The sequence below is a fragment of the Brassica napus genome, chromosome C6 (assembly GCF_020379485.1).
Source record: "Brassica napus cultivar Da-Ae chromosome C6, Da-Ae, whole genome shotgun sequence".
Taxonomy (NCBI): domain Eukaryota; kingdom Viridiplantae; phylum Streptophyta; class Magnoliopsida; order Brassicales; family Brassicaceae; genus Brassica; species Brassica napus.
In genome coordinates, this window is record NC_063449.1 from 19,634,114 (window position 1) to 19,659,260 (window position 25,147).

Sequence of the window (25,147 nt, forward strand, 5' to 3'; positions counted from 1 at the left end):
TGGGGGAGCATGGTTATAGAGAGACTGATTCAGACCATTGTGTACTTTTGAAGGTGTTGGTGAGGATGATTTTATCATCTTGTTGATATATGTCAATGATATGTTGATTGCGGACAAGAACAAGGACAAAATTAAGGAGCTGAAAGGTCAGCTAAGTGAGTCCTTTGCAATGAAAGATATGGGTCCAGTGAAACAAATTCTCGGTATGAGAATTGTTCGAGACAGAGGTAAGAAGCTGATTCACTTCTCTCAACGTACATTGAAAATGTACTTAAACGGTTTCACATGAACAAATCTAAAGTGTTGAGTACTCCTCTTGCTCCATACTTAAGACTAAGCAGTCAACAGAGCCCGAAGACATATGCGGAGAAGGAAGATATAGCGAAGGTTCCATATTCTTCTGCAGTAGATAGTTTGATGTATGCCATTGTCTGTACAAGACCAGATTTAGCCTACGCCATTGGAGTTGTTAGCATGTTTCTCTCCACTCCGGGAAGAGAACATTGGAATATTGTGAATGTTTCCTCCACCTAGTCGGAGGGAGAGTTTGTTTGGTTCCTTTTAGATGGAGGAAACCCTTTGGGTTTGGTTGGTGATAACCAAACTTGGAGTTGGGCCATTGGTATTACTCAATCAGATTAGTATTGGACCTTAGGGGGCTAGTGAGACATTATATAAAATCTCTTAACCTAATTTGTGTGGTTAGTAGAAAAGATTTGACACAAGAAAGAAGAGTGCTTAAGAAGAATCTAGACAAAAAAAAGAAAATGAAAGAAGAAGGCAAATTTCATATGGGTTTTTCAAGGCAGGTTTGGAGAGTCAAACAGATCATGATCAGGCTGATGTTTTTTGGGAAGCTTCTTCAGTCAGTGGGTTAAAAGTTCAACTAAGGGATTTGGATTTCTAATGTTTGGATATTCTGTTTTCTGGGTTTTAGTGAAGCTGGTCGTCCCAGTTTTTCAACAGTGTTGATTAGAGTGTTTGGTAAATCCGATGGTTGGATCTTGTCTGATTGAGCTGAAATTTGGCAAATTTAGCAAAGGTGTTGTTGACTTGTTCATCCTGGACTTGTACGATGGGAATTAATCTCTGGTTACCGGAATCTGAGTGAACTGAAGTCGTCTTGTGACTGCCTATTTTAAAGCTTTGGTGTTGCGCTTGTTGTTGTTTTTGTGTTGGATATAGCTTTTTGTATCTAGAGTTTCTGTTCTATTAATTTTTTCCTTTTTACAGCGAAGAGGTTTTCAACTTGAAAAAAATGCTCATTTCATTTAGTTTCTACTTATACTATATCTTACTATCGTCAAAGTAGTTTCCTCACAGGTTCACGTAATTCTGCTGTGCTTGTTAAATATTTAAAGACAATTTTAACATGAGCACCCAAAAAATATGTAGAGACGAAGTCTCGTTTTTTGATAGCGAATAAAATTCGGACTCAAGAGAAACTATAAATGATATTTTTGTAATAAGCGTGATATATTTTCACATACACAATGCCTTTTAGAAGATTTTTTGTAGTTATATCTTACCGTTCATCACATTTTCGTAACCATCAAACCATTCCATCCAATTTGTACATCAAACAGGTAGCAATATTTATATACACACACACGGTACAAACTTAGAAGCATATTTTGTATGTTTTGTACCATTTTGAGACTTGTCATATAACACAATCATATGACACATGCCAACCATATCAATCATTTATCTTGCATATATATGCATTATATTTCACCTTAAACTCATCATAGACCACTGGTTCATACCCACCACCGATGATGGGAGTGCTGGCCTGATTATGGGCACACGTTTCACAAATGAGATTGCTGCTTCATTCAACCGAGCAGCATGATTCGCCACCTTCTGAGAAACAAATTCATTGAAAAGAAAAACAAAAGAAGAAGAATCAGATGGTGTGGATAAAATATTCCAAATTGTGTTCTGAAATACTCATGACTTCTGTTCTTTATTTGATAAGTGAAAAGATGAGTAGTAAGCTCAAGAAAGAACATGAAAGTCAGCAGCAAAAGACATATGACACATATAATCCGCCATATTATTTGCAACCGTAAGCAGCAGGACTCAAATTTAGGTTCTTATTGATGGTTTGTAATACCTCAATACCGGTTAAGCCTACCATTGCTGGTTTAACACACCTTTTATCACGTATATAATATGTAAAATCCGAAACAATAGGATAACTTCCATCTCCGACAAAAAAAAAACAAGAAAAAAGATGAATCAAAAGAAGATAATCTCTGAACGACAACAAAGTAAGAACTAGTCCAAGGAACTTTCAAAAGAACCAGTAACCACAGAAAAGAAGCACAGAGAAATGGATCAATCAGGTGGCTTTAGAAAGATTATCTCATTACTCTCTCGCCAACTACACATTTGATTATCCATTCCAATAGAATTTATTAAGAGTTAACCAAGGGTTACAAAAACACTTTCTTCATCAACATTTTGTAGTAGAGTCAGGGAAAAAATAGCTGTTGGTGAATACTATGACAATGGCCACTAGCTGGTTTTAACAAAGAGCAAACTTGGAGTAACTAAACAAAACAAACAGTTGTAGCTGGTAATCTGATTTCCCCGTCGAATCAACAATTAAATTTAAGTAAACAAACAGGAACAGAAAAAAACATATGAACCGGCCTCAAGAAGTAGACAATCAAAATAAACGGAAAGAGTTACCTTATCATCAAGGAGGACCTTAAGCTGCAAGGTAGAGCTCTTCCTCTTCTTCATATGATACAATCTGCGCCCTAACATAACAAAACCCACCACTGCTGCTGCCATGGAGAAGGACCAAATAGGATTAACTCTGAAAACACAATACTTCAAAACGTCAATCGGAATCTTCCACCACACAAATACCCTTTCTTCTCCTCCACCACCAGGTGAATCAATAGAAACAGACTTTCCTTGTACTGAAACTGGAGATTCCTCCTCTCTCTCCGTATCAAATCCTTCATCGGAGTCTAACCGAATTTTCTCCAAGTGCTTCACTTTCGCTATACTTTTGCTGTATTCCTCTGATTTCTCCAAACCCTTCACATCATCGTCACCGACTAATTTCTGATCATCGAGCCGATCGCTGCTAGAATCGGACCACAACTCGCTAAAAAGCCTAGGGCCATAAGGAGCGTCGGAGCTCGGTTCGATCCAGCCTGGACTACCCGATCGGACAGACCCATCTTCATCAATCGCATCAACGCGACCCACACAGTTTGAGTTCTCGATAGAGAAGTAATCGAAGGTAACCATACCTTGCGTGCCATCTTCAATCTCCTCCAAGCTCTTCGGATTCTCCTCCTCCTCCTCCTGAGTAGTTCCAGAGCTCTCGATCACCACTTCCCAGTCTTCTTGAAGCTCTCCTCCCATGACAGAGTTAGGGTTTGTTTCTTTGGACGAGAAATAAACTAAAAGGTGTGTGTGAGAGATCACCGATCTGAGAAACACATTCGGTCTTGGGTGATGATGACATGGCGTCCTGTAATTCGATAAAAGGATTAAATGGGGAAAAGAAGTTTGCTGCGTGTACTGGATTGAGAGTGTATATTACTACTGTGGGGTGAGATGTAGGGTAATAATACCTGCTTTTCCTTGCTTTGCTTATGAGATGGGCTGAAGTTGAATAAACTGGATAGGAGAGGAAATGGACACGTAGATGGATGCGGATCTTAGACCTCAATAAGAGACAATAGATCTAGTAGATTTTAAATCAATTTTACCAAACCAACTTTTTTGTTTAGTAGATCACCTATCAAATTAATCATCCAGTGACTATGTTACTTGTCATCAGGAGCTTATTGGATTAGAAGTTTTACAAAGTTTTAAAATTTTTAGTTTTAGTTCAATTTAGTTGAATTTTAAAGTTTTTCATGAAAGTGACCGTCTTTCTATTCTTCTAGAGAGAATTCTCTCTTGTTTTCATATCTCCGAACACTATTAAATCTTGGGGATTTTGCTAAAATAGAACAAAAAAATAGTTCTATTGTCTCTTTGCCATAAAACTCATATCAAATTGCCCCATTAATCTTTTTTTTTATATTATCCCAACTAAGTCCTTCTAATTTATAACCAATAATTGATGAAAAAAAACAATAAATAAATAATTTATAAAACTAAATAAAACGAAAAACAAAAAAAAAAATTGGTCTTTTACTCAAAGTTCTCTTCGAAGCCCTAGCTCAAAAAGAAGAAGCAAAACCCTAGCTTGATGGAGCCTCCGACTTCTGGTGCCCTTTCTCGGAGACGGAGGTCTCTTCTGCATCCCTTTATCTAGTTTTCCTTTTGTCCTCTCAGTGGATCTCGTTTCTTCCCGGCAGGATGTGTGGCCATTTATGGCGTTCAGTGGAGGCTCCTGGTGCAGAGCTATCCGCGGCAGAGCTGTGCTAGGTCGGAGGAAGGCGGATCTCTGGAACGTTGGCGAGTCTTGTGAAGAGGGTCCACCAGGAAATGTCGGCGTTTAGGGTTATGATGTTCCGAGCCAACAATCGTTTTTAACCTGGATTTGTCGGTGGTGAACTTCGAGATGGAGGCGCGTGGCTTTGATTTCGTCCCTTCCCCCTAGATCTGGACACACCAAAATAATTTCATTATTTCAAATTCGATATCTTTTAGAAAAAGAAACAAAATATTGTCAAGTTATATTATATATTTTTTTTAAAAATAGTTGTTACAGAAAAAATAAAAAAAAATATTTTTAATGTGGTCAGCAAAACACTAAACCCTAAACCCTAAATCCTAATCCATAAACCCTAAATCCTAATCCCTAAACCCTAAATCCTAAACCCTAAACTCTTGCGTAAACCCTAAACCCTTGGATAAATCATAAACTCTAAATCAAAAACACTAAAACCCTAAACCCTTGAGTGTTTAGTGTTTTTGATTTAGAGTTTAGGATTTATCCAAGGGTTTAGGGTTTACCCAAGGGTTTAGGGTTTAGGATTTAGGGTTTAAGGATTAGGATTTAGGGTTTAGTGTTTTGCTGGTTAAATACTATTTTTTTTTGTAATTACTACTATTTTTTATTTATTTATTTTTATCTTTTTATTTTAAAAGCATAATATAATTTGACAAATTTTGCTTCCTTTCATAAAATATATCGAATATGAAACAATATAATCCTATTGGTTGGTGAAACTAGAGGTTCACCCTCTAGGGTGAATCCAAGAATAAGTCAAAATTTATGACTTATTCTTGGATTCACCCAGTAGGGTTCACCAACCAATAAGATTGTGTTATTTTATATTCGATATCTTTAAAAAAATGAAATAAAATATTGTCAAATTACATTATGTTTTAAATATTAAAAGGTAAAAAGAAATAAATAAAAAAATAGTAGTAATTACAAAAACAAAAAAATTAATGTCGTCAGCAAAACACTAAACCCTAAATCCTAATCCCTAAACCCTAAACCCTAAACCATAAACCTTTGGGTAAACCCTAAACCCTTGGATAAATCTTAAATTCTAATTTAAAATCACTAAACAGTAAAAAACTCAAAGGTTCAGGGTTTAAGATTTAAGATTTAGAGTTTAGGGTTTAGGGTTCAGGGTTTAGAGTTTTAGTGTTTAGTGTTTTTTATTTAGAGTTTAGGATCTATCCAAAGGTTTAGGGTTTACCTAAGGTTTTAGGATTTAGGGTTTAGAGATAAGGATTTAGGGATTAAGATTTAGGGTTTAGTGTTTTGTTAACGACGTTAAAAATATTTTTTTTAATTTTTTTTCAGTAACTACTATTTTTTTTTTTTTTTTTTTTAAAACATAATATATCTTGACAATATTTTATTTCTTTTTTTAAAAGATATCAAATTTGAAATAATGAAATCCTATTGGTTTGAATCTAGAGGTTCAGCCTAGGGAGTGAAGCGAAGAATAACTCAAAATTTATATACTGACCTGATGTTTCTCCGTACACTTTTATTAATTTCATGACTTTGTCACATTTAGAGGACTCCCGTTTACAGAAAATAAAAGGCTATCATCGCCAAATTTCTTCAACCAAATACTTACTTAGAATCCATTGTTACACCGTATTATTCTAGTTGAAGTCAACAGGAATTTATTTCATACTGTATTAAAAGATTGGAATATTGAAAGTTTGAAACGATACAGCTTTTCTAAGCAAGAAGTTTGAAACGATACAGCTTTTCTAAGCAAGAACCACTTAAATTATTGATATTAGAAAAAGTCAAACCAACAAAGAAAATTCAATTTCATAGGAAATTCTTCTGAGGTTTGCTTTTAGCTTCTTAGTTTTTTTGATAAAAGGTCTGCTTTTAGCTGTACGATAGCCTATATTTATTAATGACTAGCCACCAATATTATTGACTATGTAGTATTTTTTGTTCCCCAACTTTTGAACTCATAAATGGAGCAAATAATGTGTGTACACGCTTTTTCTACAACAAATGTAATCTCAACTTTTGTACAATGATTTCTTTGTATATAAAGTTGCCCGAGCGTTTATATAACTGGCATTATACAGAATTCTCGATATTAACTGAAAAAGAAAGTAGACCGTTTTTATTGAGTAATTAACAAAAAGATCATAAGAAACTCAAAAACTATATATCTTTTATAAATGGTTTAATCTTCTTAAAATTTAGTTAATTAAATTATATAAATTCTCAGATTTCTTACGAATAAAAATACTCTTCTGTCTTACACAGATTTGCACATGATGGACTTTTGAATCTCAAAACCGTATTTCACTTATTGTTTGAAAAAGTCCATATGTGCTTTACACACGTCAAAGACTTGGAAACTATACTCCATACATGTATAACAGTCAAGGTTGTCATCTTAGACCGTTTATTTGAAGTCAAAATTAAATAAAATATCAAATCCAAACATATCAAATACAAATATATACTCAATAATATGAGATGTGGTGAACCAAAAATGAATGTCATATTCAAATGTCTTCCAGCTCTGCAAACATAGTCCATATCAGTAACACCATCTAATCCAAGAATCTTTATGCTATCGAGTATTTATACAAATATAGACTACATTTTCTAGAGGAAGAATCACATTGTTGAACCAGAACTAGACATGAACTATTATCCCTAGATAATCTGGTATATTTAAAAATCTCTAATAATAAACATTTTAGAGAGATAGATAAAGATCTTTTGGAGCTAGTCAGATATGCGGAAAGTGAATGACAAATCTGGTTTAACGCAAATGAGATGGCAAACCCCATATCATAGGAGCATAGTGTAGATGAATCACAAGTCATAAGCTTGGACAATATCTGCATGGTGGATGGTTCATGGACTTTCACAGCTCAATTAGTGGTTGCGGTTAGGTTTGGATGGATGGCTTCAGCAAGATTTAACTTATGGGGACGCAAAATTTAAGAAGGTGAGAGACTGCTTTACACTCTTAAGTGGAAGCACTGCGATGGGAAATTAAAAGTATGCTTCACCATTCGCCATATCTTTGTTTTGGGACGGATTGCAAGGATCTGATCGCAATGATAAAAGAGTTTCAAGCATGACCAAGTTTTGCAACTGAATTGGAGGCGATAAAGACGTTGCAAATTTGTTTTTCGGACTTCAGTATCTCTCGTATCCCTAGTACGCAAAATAGAATTTCAGATTCTTTAGTTAAAACTGTAAGATCTTTTTATAAAATAGCCGTATGTTGTAAAAAAAACTAAAAATGTTCAACTGTTTGATCACGTGAAATAAAACCAGCCTGAAAGACCCAAATCAATATAATATTAATAAGACTTTTCGATGAAGAGTCTTAGAGCATCTTTAACGCAGTCTCTTAGCGGCGTTTTTAATGTAATTATGATTAAAAAAAAAAGAAAATTAGCTATTTTCAGAAGAGACGTTTCTTAATCAAGTCTCAGAAGAGACGTCTCTTATCCTTCAATCTCCTCTCCTCTCTCGCCAATCCTTCGATCTCCTCTCCTTTCTCTCCAATCCACAGTCTCATCGGCATCTTCAAACAACCGGCGATGCCTCTCAATTCCCGTTGATACGAGTCCATAGCCTTAGGTTTCTTCAATTCCCGTTCTCCGAGTGTTGTCGTAATCGGAGATCAGATCGACTTCCTGGTTGAAGGACGGCACTGTCTTATGCTGAGAAGGTTAGCTTGCTGCAACTTAAATTGTGTGCTAAAATCTTTGTGTGATATCTGATGAGTTTCACTATGCAATCAGAGTATCAGAGTAGATGAGAGGCACATACCCGCCTACATAGTGAAGGTACATTTGTTTAAAGAAGATTTTTTTTTTTAATTATTTTGTAAAAACGTTTTGTGTGTGTATATCCACTATCTTATTCTATGTTACAGGAAAACTTCCTTTGACTAGCAAAACGACCAGAAGCTGCAGCGATTGCCTTCAGGGCTGCCCAGAATTTGAGGTATGATCTTCGTTCATATCAAGGTCTGGTTAACAGGTGACAAAAAACTGATATTCACTTCCATTGTTGTATTGTTTTGGTGGTATTAATCTTTAACAAGCTTGAAATATTGAGGTCATTTCAGGCTTAGTACATTCTTATTTGGCATTTGGCAAAACCAAAGAAGCGTTGTATACCTTGGAGCAGCCATAGCTCTAGCTGACCTACATCTAATGGAAGGGAGGAATGGAGATGCTGTATCACTACTTGAACGATATCTAAAAGACTGGGCTGATGAATCTCTCCATGCCAAGCTAGCTCAAGTGTTTGCTGCAACGAATATGCTACAAGATTCTTTATCGCACTATCAAGCTGCATTAAGGTATATAATATATATAAGATTCTAAACCATTTTAGTGCGTAATTCTCTTTGTTAACATTGTAAAAATGCAGGATAAATCCACAGAATGAGGCAGCCACAGCTGATGGACCGAAACACATAGAAACCACCCTATCACTTTTCTGATTGTTTTAAAATAGCACATGATGGTTTCGTTATCGTTCTACTCACCGTTCTTGTTAAGGCTGCTACCTTCCCACTGACCAAAAAGCAGGTTATTTTCACTTTTGTTTTACTAACGGCAAGATTCAATTACTGTTGGTTTTATTGTTGAAATTGTGGTTTGTTTCTTTACAGGTCGAATCTGCAATGGCTGTGAAGTCTTTGCAGCCTCAAATTAAGGCTAATCAGGAACGGTATGTTGGTGTCAGGTTAACCCATTTTTCCTGATGTCATACTAAGTTTATAGTTTGTATCAATCAAGTTGTTAGGTTTGAGTAAATAGGTCTGAAGCTGCTTGTTTCATCATTATGGACAGATAAGTGTTGAGAATGTTTAATTTTTTTTTAAGAAACCTTAATTAAGAAACTTGCATTGGACATATAAATGTTGTCGTCTCTTAGCGGAGTCTCTTAGCTCACAATTACTATTAAAAAAAAATTAAGAGACCCTAAATGGATCTCTAGGTTAATGATGCTCTTACAGCACATGATTAAAAAAGCTTAGGATTTAACTGGGTTAACCATGATTGCTCTTATACGTGTCTTGGACTAATTATGAAATAGCATTTCATTCTGATATATAAGTTATATAATATAACACTGTAAAGCTCTAAACATTTAAATAGTAAATAAAAACATTTACACAAGGTACACTATTAAGTATCAATTATATTTTTATTAGGAATTAGGTGACATGACCATATGAAAAAAAAAAGAAACTAAGGATCTAACTATAACATAAATTGGCTATGATATTATATTTTATATAACAACAATTGACAAAATACCCCTACATGCACGTGTACAAACAGTAAAAGTTGTGTCTTCTCATTCCCCTGTAAACTGAGAAGTCGTTTTTAATTTTGAACTCTCTCCCCACATGCGAAAAAGAAGTTAGATTTTGAGAGAGAAATTGCGAGTCTGATATGGAGAATATAAAAGGTGTAACTCTCACCCTCCCGGCGGTAGCCGTCTGTTTATTGTGTGATATACAAAGTTAGGGTTACGGCAGCAGTTTGAAAGTGACGGTGGCACGGGCGATCGAAGAGCGAACGGCAGTGCGGGCGATCGAAAAGAAAACAGCGGCAATCAAGGTTAGTCCGGTTTCGATTTTTAGTTGTAGTGTACTTAACATCACTGTCTAAGCAGCCCGATCTATCTATGTTTTATCTGAATCGAAACCGCCGTTTATTTTCAGATATGGTTGGAAGGGGATAATGGCGAAACAACGAGGCATGTACTTTCCGCGAAAAGTTAAGCGTGTACCTTCAGACATGAGGTATATAGTTTATTACTGAAAATCGGAACTGTTCATGTACTTGTCTTTTTATTGCTTCGTTTGTTGTTCTAAATACGTTTCTGGGGTTGGTTGTGAGGGAGACGCTGAATAATGTTGTAAATAGATGGCTATACTGTATGAGAACACTAAACATTATAGTCAGACGGGTGTGCTTGAACTAGTTCACATGTATTATTTGCATGTGCACTATAAACATTTAGACTTACCTGCATGTGTTGCTTTGTGTGTGTGGCTTCCGTATAATGTATGAAAATGGTTCTACCATGCATACTGATGTAAAGAGATGTCATACTAGATGAGAAAAAATACATAGTATAATCACCATGGTGTGCTTCCACTATTTACATGTTTCTTTTGTATTCGCACTTTGTACATTTAGATGTGCATTCTTGTGCTTATGTGTTGATTTGTGTGGGTGACTTCAGTATAACGTCTGAAAACTGGTTGGATTATAGTCTACAAGCTAGGTGTGTGTTAGCATTGTTTACTATACTATATGATGTATGTGCATAGTATATAAATATATATTGAATTGAAAATTTCATATATATGCATAGTATAGAAATATATATTGAATCGAACATGTCATGAGATATATGACCATATTATATGCCATATAGAATAGTTGAAATAGTCATCATATATGTTTGAATTTTTAATGTACAATGATTCAGTTTCAAAGGTTTATCGTGTTTTGCAATGCTTATTTTCATATAACTCAATGCCACACAGTGCATGAATCAGTGTGCGCTGACAGAAGAGGCACTTGAAACTACAGCTAGGATATATGCAATTGAAGCCTTCTCCATATTTAACCCAGACCGACTCTTGTAATAACCCATTGCTGCTTTCCCCTTTGTTTAACTTTCTTCCGTTGAGACTTGGAACTTATCCTTTTCCCTAAGCTCCCATTTTGGACTTCTATGCCCTGCGCAACTCTTTTATTATTTCGGATTGTATCTTATTTTCAGTTTAACGCACCATATTTATTTATCCTTCGCTATTACCAAAGCTTGATGGTTTTATATGTTAGTACGACTTAACTTAAATACTGAGACTATTACATTACTAATGTAGTATATTATCGGCCAGTTTGTTTGGATAAAAACACTCAAATCTGATGTTACCATATATATTAAATATATTATAGTCACATGCCAGCCGTTTTCCATACAAAGTCATGCGTACATATATGTTCCCTTCCTCGGGGATACCAACACTTTCTTTCGAATTACTCATGCCTCTTATTTTGGCATTTTGTGCACAAGCTCTACGAAATGATGCACCTTGGTTGGTTATCTATATGACCATATTATATGCCATATAGTATAGTCATTGACTTCGGGTTGGCATAAAACGAAAAAAAAATGTTTTCCCATAACAGTACAGTCTGATTATTTGGACCTCATAAATTTACAATTTTTATCTCATGTTCTGTTAGCCATGTACATTAATACAGTTAGTTGCTTACAATGCTATATGATATATATGCATAGTATATAATATATATTGAATTGAACATGTCATATATATGCATAGTATAGAAATATATATTGAATTGGACATGTCATGATATATATGACCATATTATATGCCATATATAATTGTTGAAATAGTCATCAAATTGGTTTGAATGTTTAACGTACAATGATTCAATTTAGCAGGTTTATCGTGTGTTGCAATGCTTATTTTCATGTAACTCAATGCCACAGAGTGCATGAATCAGTTTGTGCTGAAGGAAGAGGCACTTGAAACTGCAGCTAGTACATATGCAATTGAAGCCTTCTCCACATTTAACCCAGACCGACTCTTGTAATAACCCATTGCTGCTTTCTCCTCTCTTTAACTTTCTTCCGTTGAGACTTGGAACTTATCGCATTCCCTATCCTTTTCCCTAAGCTCCCACTTTGGACTTTTGTGGCATGCACATCTCTTGTATTATTTCGGATTGTATCTTATTTTCAGTTTAAGGCATCATATTTATTTATCCTTCGCTATAACCAAAGCTTGATGGCTTTATATATTAGTACGACTTAACTTAAATACTGAGACTATTACATTACTAATGTAGTATAGTATCGGTCAGCTTGTTAGGACAAAAACACTCAAATCTGATGTTACCATATATATTGAATATATTATAGTCACATGCCAGCCGTTTTCCATACAAGATCATGCATACATATATGTTACCTTCTTCAGGGATACCAACACTTTCTTCCTAATTACTCATGCCTATTATTTTGTCATTTTGCGCACAACCTCTGCGAAAAGATGCACATTGGTTGATTAACTATATGACCATATTACAGTCTGATTGTTTGAATTCCATAAATTCACAATTTTTATCATGTGTTATGTTAGCCGTGTACGGTAATACAATTATCTTTTTACACTACTTGTAAACATTCGATTCACTTACTATTGTTAACCTTATTTGCACCTGATTTATGTGGGGTTCCATATTGGATCCGGTTACCTTTCTCCCAACACATATTCAAGTTTTTACAGCTCGAACTTAGTCTCCATATGTTTGTTTGATTGTGCGGCCATCCTGCATTGCATGAACCATACTCATGTCATTGTACTTTTGTTCTTTGTCTTCCCATACTATATTACATATAGTATATATTTATAAGCTTAGATTAATATGAGCCACACAAACAGTATGGTCGGGAACTTTTTTTTTGTCAACTGTATGGTCGGGAACTTAGCTTCTAGATACAGAAATGATAGTCTATGTCTATAGAGTACGTTTGGTAGAAATGAATTAAACACATAGCTTTTATCTGCACTTGGCCTCTACACGTACATGCGCTCGCGGGGCTAATACATGCATATTTGGGCCATGTTCGTTTACGTGTCGCGCGACCTGCGACCTGCGACTAAGATTACGTTCGTTTACGTGTCGCGCGACTTGCGACTTGCGACCTGCGACTAAACCTGCGACCTGCGACTAAAACTATGTTCGTTTACGTGTCACGCGACCTGCGATCTGCGACCTGCGACCAGTCGCACGATCAAAATTTTCTTAATTTTTAGTCGCTGTTTTTTCGGGCGACTTAATTGGGAACCCGCGACTGGTCGCGCGATCAGTCGCGCGACATCAAAACGAACAACAACCTGCGACTTGCGACTTGCGACCAATCGCAGGTCGCATGTTACGCGACAGCGAAACGAACAACAACATGCGACCTGCGATCAGTCGCAAGTCGCATGTCGCAAGTCGCATGTCGCATGTCGCAGGTCGCGCGACATGTAAACGAACGACCTGCGACATGCAAACGAACACCGGCCTTGGTCGCAACTTGTCATATCTATGTGTGGACACTGTAGAATGGCTATTTTTCATTCTTTGCCACCTTATGAATATACACCAAATTTTCCCTATTTTTGTTTGCTTTACCATTTTGAAAGGTGGAAAAATACGTTTGAGTGGATTAAGTAATATTAATTATCATTCTATGCATAAAACAAATGGTTTGATATATCAATTTTTCTTCATTCTAGGGAATTCTTCTAATTCACAGTCAAATTTCACTGAAAAATTTAGTTCTCTTATGGTTAGGATACTCTTGTTTTGATAGTTTATATAATATTGTAAATAATATTTTTCACTTTGTCTCAAATCTATTAAATTATTTTAACGTTTAATTCATTCATTCAAATTCTTGTAATAAAAAACTATTGTCTTCATTGTAAATCTTTTGTTAGGATTATGATTGTGCATTTTAAAGGGGAGGCTTATAATAATATAACAGTTGACACAAGTTCAACATAACAGACATAACAATAAGTTCATAACACAAAAATTTAAGTTCTAAAACATAAACAACATATCACTAGATCTTGATAGATATAAGACTTTGAAGTTACTTAAATTTCATGAAAGTTGAAAAGAATATTTATGATCTAAAAAGATACAATAAACCACATGACTTGATATTTTCGAAGTTAACACTTTTGAAAGTTAAAAAAAAAATATATATCTTGAATTTATTTGACACCCTTGAAAATATAAGTTTCACAAAAACTAACGAAGAAGAATTCTCCAAAAGTCTTCTCCCAGCAGACGTTTTAAGAAGTCTTCTCTCATTAGGTAAAACATTAAGAAACATGAATATTTGTAACCTCATAATTATCACCAACTAAATTATAAATTTCATTCAAGAGCCCTAATATAATATTGACTAATGCACATGAATTAACAAGAAAACAATTAAAAACATTTAAATTTTAGAGAAAATGAAATTTTAATAAACATTGACATAGAAGACTTCTATAGAAGACTTTTTCAAATATTTGTTTAGTTTTACAATTGACCAAAGTCTTTCAAATATTTGAATTTTTCTTAAAGGACTTCTAGAGAAGTCTTTCAAATCTACAATGACTTTCTAACTAATGAGAGAAGACTTCTTAAGAAGTCTGGAAAAGTTTTCTACGTTAGTTTTCGTAAAACTTATATTTTCAAAAGGGTTAATTAACTTCCCGATATGTTTTTAAATTTCAAAAGTATTAAGTTACTTCAAAAATATCAAGTCATGCGGTTTAATGTCTTCTTAGATCATAAGATATAATTTTTAATTTTCATGAGATTTAAGTAACTTCAAATTCTTATATCTATATATATCTAGTTTTATGAACTAATTGTTATGTCTGTCATATTTTGGAACTTATATTATTGTGTTTTGAACTTATTGTTATGTTTGTTATGTTGAGCTTGGGTCAAATGTTAGATTTTTATAAGCCTCCTTTTTACTTTGCACAACCATAATTTAATAAAATATTTACAATGAAGACAATAATTTATGATTACAAGAACTTTACTGAATGAATTGAGCATTTTAAAAAGTTTTTTTTAATAGACTAGAGACAAAATGGATGTATTATTTGTATTATATAAAAAATAAAACATGTGTCTCCTAACCATAAGAGATAACTGAATTTTTTAGTGAATTTGACTGCGAATCAGAAGACCTCTAGAGAAGTCTTCTAATTCAAGGTCAAAGTTTACTTAAAATTTAAGTTTCCCTCTTAAATTTTAATATCCCGCTTAATTCACGTGACGTGTTCCGAGAAACCTTCCGAGAAGTATATTTGAGAAGCCTGCTCGTGAAGTCTGCCAAGAAGTCTGCTGACCCCAATGATAACAAATGGTTATCCATTAAGCGGGGGAGGTCTGCTATAAAGTCCAACTCATATCTAAAAAATATATATATCCAAAAACGTTAAAATGACTTCAAAAGAGTGAGACATGAGAACCATGATTTATAGATTTTTCAATCTATAGATTTTCCCGAGGTCTATGCTTAAATAATAAATAAAACAATCATGTTAGGTTGAATCTACAGATTTTCATATCTAACATATAAACACACAAAAATACATATCCAAAATTTGTCGATACATTTGAAGGAGTGAGACATGAGAACCATGAAATGAATAATCTCCAAAAATAAGATAAATTAGTGAGAAAGACATGAGAAAAAAATGAAAAATTTATAAAAAGTTTGATGTTTTCAAGTTCAAAGATATTAGAGAGAGATTGTAGAGTTTTAAAATGAGAAAGATTGCATTTATGTTGTACCCATTTGAGATAAAGAGAGAGAATATATAAATTTTCTTTATGGAAGAAGATAAATATTCCAATTAGGTTAAATATTTTCGGTTAAGAAGACTTCTAACATAAAATGCACTAGAAAAATTCCCAAGAAGCTTTCTAAACCCAAATTTTACTATTCATCTCTGAAGACTTCCAAAAAGATTTCTCGAGAACCTTCTCGACTTCTAGAGAAATCTTTTAGAGAAGTCTGTTAACGAAGTACGACTCAGATCTGAAAAATCTTCATATCCAGAAGATTTCTATCCAGAAGTAAAAAAAAAATTAGAAAAATCTAGCGAAGTCTTATTCGCGAAACAGATCTGGAAAAAATCAAATATAATTATTAGATCCAGTAAGATTCATGTTAAGATTATCCAAGCACAAATAATTTCTTAATGAAAGTTACTCACTCTTTCTTGACCAAGAAACATAAACTTGAGTAACTATAATAAGATTATACATTTAAAAAAAGTTAGGATTATTGAATTAAATGATAGAGAAAGTGAAAGAGAAATGGTTTGTGTGTGTAAGAAATGAGGATATGAAGATTTAGACGTCAATTTTATGTGTATTTAGAGCTTGAAATTGGTTGTTCATGGTGGTTGGTATATTGATGTTCGAAGCAATGTTGTAAGTAAAAGAGAAAAATGAGGATGATAGAGTAAAACAATCATTTTAGAAGAAAAAAAAGGTAATGACATTTTCGTGAACAACTTAAACTTCAGAGGTAGAAAGGGTAAATGAAAATTGCAAAAAAAAAGACAGATTATTTTATAGTTGACTTTGTTAGCGTAAAAATCGGTCATGGCAAAATAAACAGCTAATATCCTCCGAGAAATTGTGGCTTAATAAAATATGAGCTGGAAATGTCAAAGAAACTACACCGCATAAGCCAAGCCTAATTGCGTAAGGATGCAAGAACAAACTTTGCATATTTCATCACGGACAAGGAATAAAAGAATTTCCATCCAAACATGATATTTTCGGAAAACGTTCTTTTGAAATATTTTTTGCGAGAAATGACGAGTTTTATGAAATAATCTACCATAAAAATTTTTGGAAGGTTTCCCCGGAAAAAAATCTCGTAAGAAAATCGACGAGATAATATTCCGTAAAACAACTTTCGGAAAATTATTGCGGAAAAAACTTGTGTAGTTGTTCTGAAACTAGGCGATCAACGGAGAAGAGATAGGAACAATAGAAAGGCTTCATCACTCATGAGAAACGCTTCAAGCAAGGCATCAAGCTTCTCATCGCCCACCAAGCACTCTTCTTCGCCCGTGGGGTCCACTTCTCTCCTCTTATTTACTTCACATCGTCTGTCAAGCTTGGCATCAACCTTGAAATCTCTCGTCAAGATTTTCCTCAGCTCTCATCGCCCAACAAGCTTCTCCTCAGCTCTCATCACCAATGAAGCTCCCTATTCATTTGTCATCACCCATGAAGCCTCATCATTTACATGTCCACTATTCGTTTGTCTGATGAAATTTTTTTTAAACTAATAGTTGTAATATGTTTTAGAATTTTTTTTGAAAGAAAAATATATGTTTTAGAATTCTATTATGGAACAATGCATGTTTTGAGCCCAAGCACAAAAAGTATAGATTTAGGAACCATAACTTAGGTATTATTTGATTTTTTTTTTTTTGAACTTTTTTGTTAGTCTACTGCTAATATTGTTCAAATATTGTTGTCATTCAAGAATTGAAATATTTTAAATTATTATTTTGATTTTTAGCTCATTATTTGTTAATTCTAATTTTAAATTTGTTTGCGGCCTTATGTTCTACAAAAAAATAAAAAGTAATTGAATAAAATTAGTTTTAATAAAAGACAGACACATAACATATAAATTATAATCGGTCAAAAAGAAAAACTAAATACTCAACGTTACATAGAAAAGTAAAAAAGGGAAATGATATAATTTGAAAAAAAATAAACATTGAAAATAAAAATAAAGCGAATAGTTAAAACGAAAAAGGAAGGTGCAGAGAACATCAAGGACATTACCATAAGAATTATTAGTAAGTATAGATATATATATATATCAGTAACTCAACAAATAAATCAGTAAAACAATAACAATTGATTTCTACGTTGCATGGGGCACGATCTATAGGAAACTCAACAAATAAATTAGTAAAACATAACCACATCGTGGTGGCCTAGTGGTTTCCACTAGAGGAGGAGCTGCCCTGTTGGTCCAGGCCAGGGATCGACTCTCCTCTAGTGCGAAATTATTAGTTCCACATGTGGCCACACGGATATGGGCCCATGCTTACGGCCCATTTGAATACCCGGGAGAGGATCCATCCGTGGGTTGCACCTCCCACCCGGAAGTTAGGTCTGTGTCTTTAATAGACCCGGATTTAACCATTTCCTTTTACAAAAAAAAAAATTAGTAAAACATCAACTAGTTGTAAACTTTCTAACATAGTACGGGGCAGATGCCCCACCCACCTTGGCTGTACATCCGCCCCTGGTTGCGGTTGTAAAAATTTACAAATGCAGATAGTTATAGTTTTAAGTGTCAGTAAACGATTGTATAAGTAGTATATTAGTTAGAAATTAGTACATTTGCAAAACAATTATGACTGGCTGTCTATAAATTAGCATTTAATAATAAATGAAAATATTAACACTCTATATAACTATAAAATATTAAAAATCATATTATTTTGATTAATATAAAAATTTATTTCTAAAACTGTAATATTATTTTGAAAATTTATTTTTGGGTTTATATATATATATATATTTTTTATTTTTCAATGTCAAAAAGTTATAGCAAATATTTTTGTTATAACTGCAAACACATCATTTGCATATAGTATCGGTAAAACCAGTTGTGCCCTTACTTAGAGCAAACCACATGAATAAGCCATTGTCATGCTGCCATCTCTTCTTTGATTATTCTGAATGTTCAAACTGTAAGTTTTTTCATTTACTGTTTTGGGACACAAATCAAACGTTATAACCATGAAAAGAAGGAATTGTGATTTTATGTTTTTTTATTGTTGTAGAATTAAGATTGTAGATTTTTTGTGGTTGTTATGTTTGAGAAAATTTAATATCTTATTTCTAAATCATCCAAAATCAAGCCAAGATAATTGTGCTCTATACATTTCGTTTTTACAACCAAAAATAAGAAGAAAAAAATGAAAAATCTGTAATTTTAAAAATATGAAAGGTATAATTGGAAAATATATAAGTCTGTACAAACACTATCACTTTGTCATTCAAACGATATTACTTTCATAGAAAATAGGTTTTTCGGTTCTTAGTACAAACTAAAAAGGAAAAGGTTGAATTTAGAAGATAACCATAGTAGAAAAGAATTAGGAAAATAGCGCGTGAACGTGTAAATTATTCTACTATAATCAAGAGAATGTTAAGATTCGCGGCTTGGTAGTGATGAACATTATATATATATATATATTAGTTTTACGTATTATATGTTTTTTTACATATTATTAAGTAATAAATATATATTGATGCCAAAAAATATATATTAAAAAATTTAAAAAGACAGTAACTATTACGTATATAGTTAAACTGGTGCCATCACATAAATAAATTTTATTAATCCAAACAATCATTTTTTCTATTTTATATGAAGATAATTAAATTTTAAATGATATTAATATAGATATATAGTATATTTTGAATAGTGATATCTATTAAATGATGGTGTTTTTCAAAACCAACCCATATTTTCAAGTCAAACACAAAACTAACCTTTTTTTTTTGTCCATACTATTCATCAATAAAATTTCCATACTATCCTTATGTTTTTGAATTATTCACAAAATTGTCATTTTTATTTATTTTTTTATTAATTTCGAAATTAACAAAAAATCAAATACATCCTAACCATTTCTTCTTATTTACAAAAATGCCATCATCATCAATTTTTCCAACCACCATGAACCACCATTTTTGAGCTCTAAAACTCTAGAATTCAATTTTCAACCACTTTTTTTCTCATTCTAACCCAAAAAACTTCATTTCTTCTCATCTCCTCTACATTTCCATCTAAAAAACTCTCATAACTATCATTTTCATAATCACAAACTTCATATTTTCGAGTTTTTTCATTAGTGAATCGTTAAAGATGCTTCTTTTTGCTCATATTTGGAGTTTGGACGGTTGAAAAGGTTGGAAACGAGCTTTACACATGAAAAAGGTAAGTATTTACATGGTTTTCGTTCTTTTTCAGATCTGTGTCGCGATGGCAGACTGTTTTGTATGTCTACGCATCCGTGGAGACTTACGATGCAGTCTATTTGTCAACGCACGGGTTAGTTTTGCAATTGACCAGACAAATTTTTTTTCTAACGCAGACTTCCCCAGTAGTCTCCGTCTTTACCTTTGACAACAAAAATAAAACTTTCGGTAGACTTACTAAAACGTCTACCTAAAAGAGGTTAGTTTTTCATTTGACCGAACTTTTGACTTTTCAAAATAGACTTCAACGGAAGTCTACAAAATGTAGACTGCCAACGAAGTCTATAAAAGGTCAGTTTTGCATTTGACCAAAACTTTGACTTCGTGGAATAGGTTAGTTTTGTGTTTGACCAAAAAGTTTAAAAAGCAATCAAAAATTTATTAAATTGTAGACTTCATATGCAGTCTTCTTATCTTAAAAAAAATGTAGATTGCATATAAAGTCTACTTTTTATTTTGGTCGATTGCAAAACCAACCCGTCGGATTTGAGAGTAGACTCCACAAGAAGTCTACACACCCGTAGACGTTCATTTCAATCTACTGATTTGAAGTCAAACTTGGTCAATTGCAAAACTAACCTCTTTCTAAAAAATTCAAACATGTAGACTGCATATGAAGTCTAGTTCTGAAAGTCAAATCTTGGATGAATTCTGGTCAATTCCAAAAAGTAACCTTTTTAAATTGTAGTCTGAAATGAAAGTCTACATGTACAAAATCACAACTTTTATTCAACTATAGAAAGCAACCCGTAAAATGGTCAATTGCAAAAACCAACCCACAGAGTAGACCTATTTGACAGTCTACGTCTGTAAACTGAAAAGAACATCTACATCTTCAGAGACTGAATATTAAGTCTGCGTAGAAAAATCTATACAAATGTGAATTTGTGTATTATTCATTAAATTTTTCTAGTTTTTTTGTTTTACAGTGTGTGTTAGTTAATCCTAATGGGTTTGAGTGATTTTGAAAAGAATCTTTTTTTATAATTATGAAGGTATAATTCATTTCATTTGACAATGTTGTTAGCTAATAATTGTAGACGTATTTGTAAGTCTTCGTTTATAGTTTTGCTAGTAAGGCTGAGCTTGTTTCAAAGCTGAAGTCGGTGACTGTGGAATATAAATTTACATTCTCAGCATATAAGACAAGGAAAACTCTGTATGTGGCTAAGTGTCGTGTTCAAGGATGTGGTTGGAAACTTAGAGCAAGTGTGAATCATGGGCCAAAGACATTTTGGGTGACAAAATATTCGAAAAGGATGAAGAATCAGAAAGGTTGAAGAATGTTCCTTGTGCATGATGGCTGTACACATGGTAAACTTCTTGAAATGACACAAGAAGATTATGATCTGGACAACAAAATTGAGAAGATGGTGCTAACCTATTCCTTACCAAACATCATTTAAAACAAATGACTCCGAATAGGAAAATACTCCTCTTATGCCTGTCACGAATAATCGACAAGTACGGAACTTGATCGAGTTATCTAAGACACACTTTGTACGCCTTTGTGTATCAAGCATGCGCCAAATACACTAAAAAAATTTTGATTGACTATATGTTAGATAATAAGTGTAGACGTTTTTGTAAATCTACAAATGTAGACTGCAGTTGAAGTCTAAGTCGTAAATTCTATTAAAAGTGTATTTGTGTATTATTCATCATATTTTTTCATGATTTAATTATTTTACAGTGTATGTTAGTAAAATTTTAATGGTCTTGGATGAATTTCACAATTTAATGTGTTATAATTATACACTTGATACTTATTGCAAATTGTTTTGATTATTGTTATTCTTGAAAATTTTTGGGAAAATTTTGTATAGATTTTCTTCTTTTCACATGTGTGTTAGTTATTATTTTAGCTTATGGTGGTTTTACTTGTTTGGTTGGTTAGTTAGATCTTGTGAAAAAATTGATATCTAACAAAAAATTAATAATATCATACAAGTGAAAACAACTAAAAATGAATACAATGTTTATAGATTATGCATTAAAAAATTATTTAAAAATTAATATTTTATTATGAAAGTTATTACAGAGCAATATATTAAAAAGTATTCTTGAGTATGTTTGAGTTTTCATAATCTTGATGCTTCAAATAAAGTCTTGGAAAAAGTATCTGCAAAATAAGATAGAGTTATGAGAAAAACATGAGATAAAAAATGAAATCATATTTTAGTAGACTTTTTATTAAGTCTACGTAAAGTTATTGTTTAGTAGACTTTAGTTAAAGTCTACACTAATGAAAAATTTTCATATCTAAAAGTGTGCATTTAGAAAATTTGAAAATACTTTGTTCTGAAAAATATTTCAAAAATGGTTTTTTGTCATCCTTATAACAAAGCAAAAACATAATGTATGAATCTATAAATTTAGTTCATTATAGACACAAAATATCTTATAATGAATATATGGAAAGGTTACATTTTTGGGAAGATGATTTGAAAACATTGGAAGAGAATACCTGCAAAATAAAATAAAATTATGAAAAATAAGATAAAAAATAAAATCATATTTGAGTAAACTTCTAATGAAATATGCTTAAAAGTCAAGGCTAGTAGACTTCATTTGAAGTCTACCAACCGTAAGTTTTAAGTAGATTTCAAATGAAGTCTACTCTATAAAAAAAAATAGATCTGAAAAATAAATACATTAAAAATATGAAATAAGCTTAAATCTAAAAAACTTTTAAAAATATGATTTAATAGACAAAATAGTTATAAATTAAAGACATATTAATATGAATTTTAATATGTAACTTTATTTGAATATAAATACTAGAACACATATTTTAAAGGGGCACATTTCTAAGTTTATATCACAAAAATAGCACTCAAAAACTAAAATGACCAAAATAGCATTTTATCTTTTGAAAATTTTAATTTTTTTATTTTTCAAAATTTGAAATCTTATCCCCAAAACCTCATTTCTCAACTCTAAACCCTAAACCCTAAACTCTAAACCCTAAACCCTAAACTCTAAACCCTAAACCCTAAACCCTAAGCCCTAAACCCTAAACTCTAAACCCTAAACCCTAAACCCTAAACCCTAAACCCAAAATCCTAAACCCTAAATCCTAAACCCCACCATTTAACTCTAAACCCTAAGTTTGTGACTTTTGATAAAACATTAAGTGCTATTTTTGTGACTTTTGACCTTGAGTGCTAGTTTGGGAACAAAAACTTGATTTAGTGCTATTTTTGTTTTTTTCTCTATTTTAAATCTATAGATGTAAACCTTACATTTCTAGGAGGAGAAGAGAACAACTATGGAAGAAAATACATGCAAAATAAGATAAAATTATTAAAGAACATAGAAAAAAATTAAAGTCATATTTTTGTATGCTTAAACTTTGTGGTTTAGTAAACTTCATATGAAGTCTGCAAGCTTTAATAAACTTCTTTAGAAGTCTACACTGTCTGATAATTTTCAGATCTGAAAAAATTTATATATTTTGAAATGTGAAAATAATTTTAAATCTGAAAATACTTTACATAATAGAATTTATAAGGTAAACTAGTAGCAAATTAATGTAGAGAACTTGTTCTATAAATTTATTTGAATATAAACATGTAAATACATATTTAAAATCTATTAATCTAAAACTTACATTTTTAGAGGAGATGATAAAATCCATGAGTGATAATACCTACCAAAAAAAGATAATATTGTGAGAAATAAACATAAAAAATACACATTTAAAATCTATAGATCTAAAACTTACATTTTTTAAAGGAGAAGATGAAAACCATGAATCATAATATCTAAAATGACAAGATAATATTGTGAGAAAGACTTGAGAAAATTTTAGAGAGAAAGAAGATAATGAGAGAGATTTAGAAACAATTGAGAGAATTTTAGAGTGAAGAGAGAAAGTTTTAGAGAGAAGGGAGAGAGTTTTAAAAACTTGTGCAGTCACCTTAGAGAGAGATTGTATAAATTTTGTTTATATAGGGAGACAAAAATGTTACTAGGTTAAAATTTACGATACTGTAGACTTCGTTTGAAGTCTACTAAAATTAAAATTTTGGAGTAGATCTTACTATAACATAGTAGACCTTTTTGTAAGTCTACTATAATAATTTAATTATTGTTGTTTATTCTTTATTATTTTAATAATTTTAATATATGATTTATTAAATTTATTTCTTTATTTTTTAATAGTTATAGTATATGATTTCACTTTTTTATTCGTAAGGAACTTAAATTAGTTTAAATATAATGATTTTTTGTAATACAAATTTAAAAATATAGACTGAAAAAGACGTCTTCAGATAAATAGACTTTATTGTAGGTCTACGAAACCCTAAATCACAAATCTCAAACCCTAAATGTTTTGCTTGATAATCAAAAAGTCTCATTTATACAAAATATAAACTACTAAACATTAATATGCAGATTTAAGTTAATAAAACAAAATCTAAAATCTAACCCTATGAAATCAACTACTAAAAGACATAACATGTTAGAACCTTTTGTTTCTAAACTATGAACATAGTCTAACACATGATAACCAAATTAGTATATATTCTTCAAAATTGTTCGATTATATGAAATTTTAATTTATTTACTTCATATTATCCATTATATTGATGATTAGTTAAATATATCACAATAATTATTTTTATACATTTTCAAAATTAAATTATTAGATCAAATTAGAGTGTAGACTACAAAACAAGTCTATAAAGTAGACTTCGTAGGAAGTCTATATATATGTAGACTTCTTTTATTATGTATAGACTTCCAAAGGATAGAAACGTAAAATACATTTTTGTTTTTTGTTTGGTCATAAAGGTTAAATAGTACTTTCCCTACTCCTTTAGGTTGGTTTTGCATTTGACTGAAAGTGGGGTACACTTTTACATTTGACTTGAATATTTGGGTTGGTTTTAGCAAATGTTCCATTAAATGATGCTTTATACTCATGTGTTTCTGATCATTTGTATCTTTATAACAAAAACATTAAATCACTGATAACAAAATTTTCATTGTAGGATATTTAATAGCTTTGAAATTTCTAATTTTTAACTAATTCAGTGCAAAATTTTAAAACTTAAATATTAAAATGTCAATATTT

At 32.2% G+C, this 25,147-nt stretch overlaps 1 protein-coding gene and 1 long non-coding RNA gene across 8 annotated transcripts; one reads left to right on the top strand and one right to left on the bottom strand.

The window, feature by feature from the left end:
* Positions 1-1,540: 1,540 nt before the first annotated feature.
* Positions 1,541-3,510, bottom strand: LOC106381256. The gene is made up of 2 exons (XM_013821145.3): positions 2,701-3,510; positions 1,541-1,866 (listed from the first exon to the last, which is right to left on the bottom strand). Exons 1-2 carry the CDS (start codon positions 3,388-3,390, stop codon positions 1,735-1,737), a joined length of 822 nt encoding a protein of 273 aa, XP_013676599.2. The 5' UTR covers positions 3,391-3,510; the 3' UTR covers positions 1,541-1,734.
* A 4,272-nt stretch (positions 3,511-7,782) lies between these two features.
* LOC106381254 lies at positions 7,783-12,232 on the top strand. Of its 7 annotated transcripts, none has more exons than XR_007324970.1 (8): positions 7,784-8,117; positions 8,191-8,235; positions 8,325-8,431; positions 8,520-8,756; positions 8,828-8,988; positions 9,072-10,029; positions 10,134-10,214; positions 10,968-11,246. It is a non-coding gene; the product is annotated as an uncharacterized LOC106381254 (long non-coding RNA). The 7 variants fall into 7 exon arrangements; XR_007324971.1 differs by having other exon boundaries at positions 8,325-8,418; XR_002655844.2 differs by lacking the exon at positions 10,968-11,246 and adding an exon at positions 11,900-12,232 and having other exon boundaries at positions 7,783-8,117; positions 8,325-8,756.
* The last annotated feature ends 12,915 nt before the right edge of the window (positions 12,233-25,147 follow it).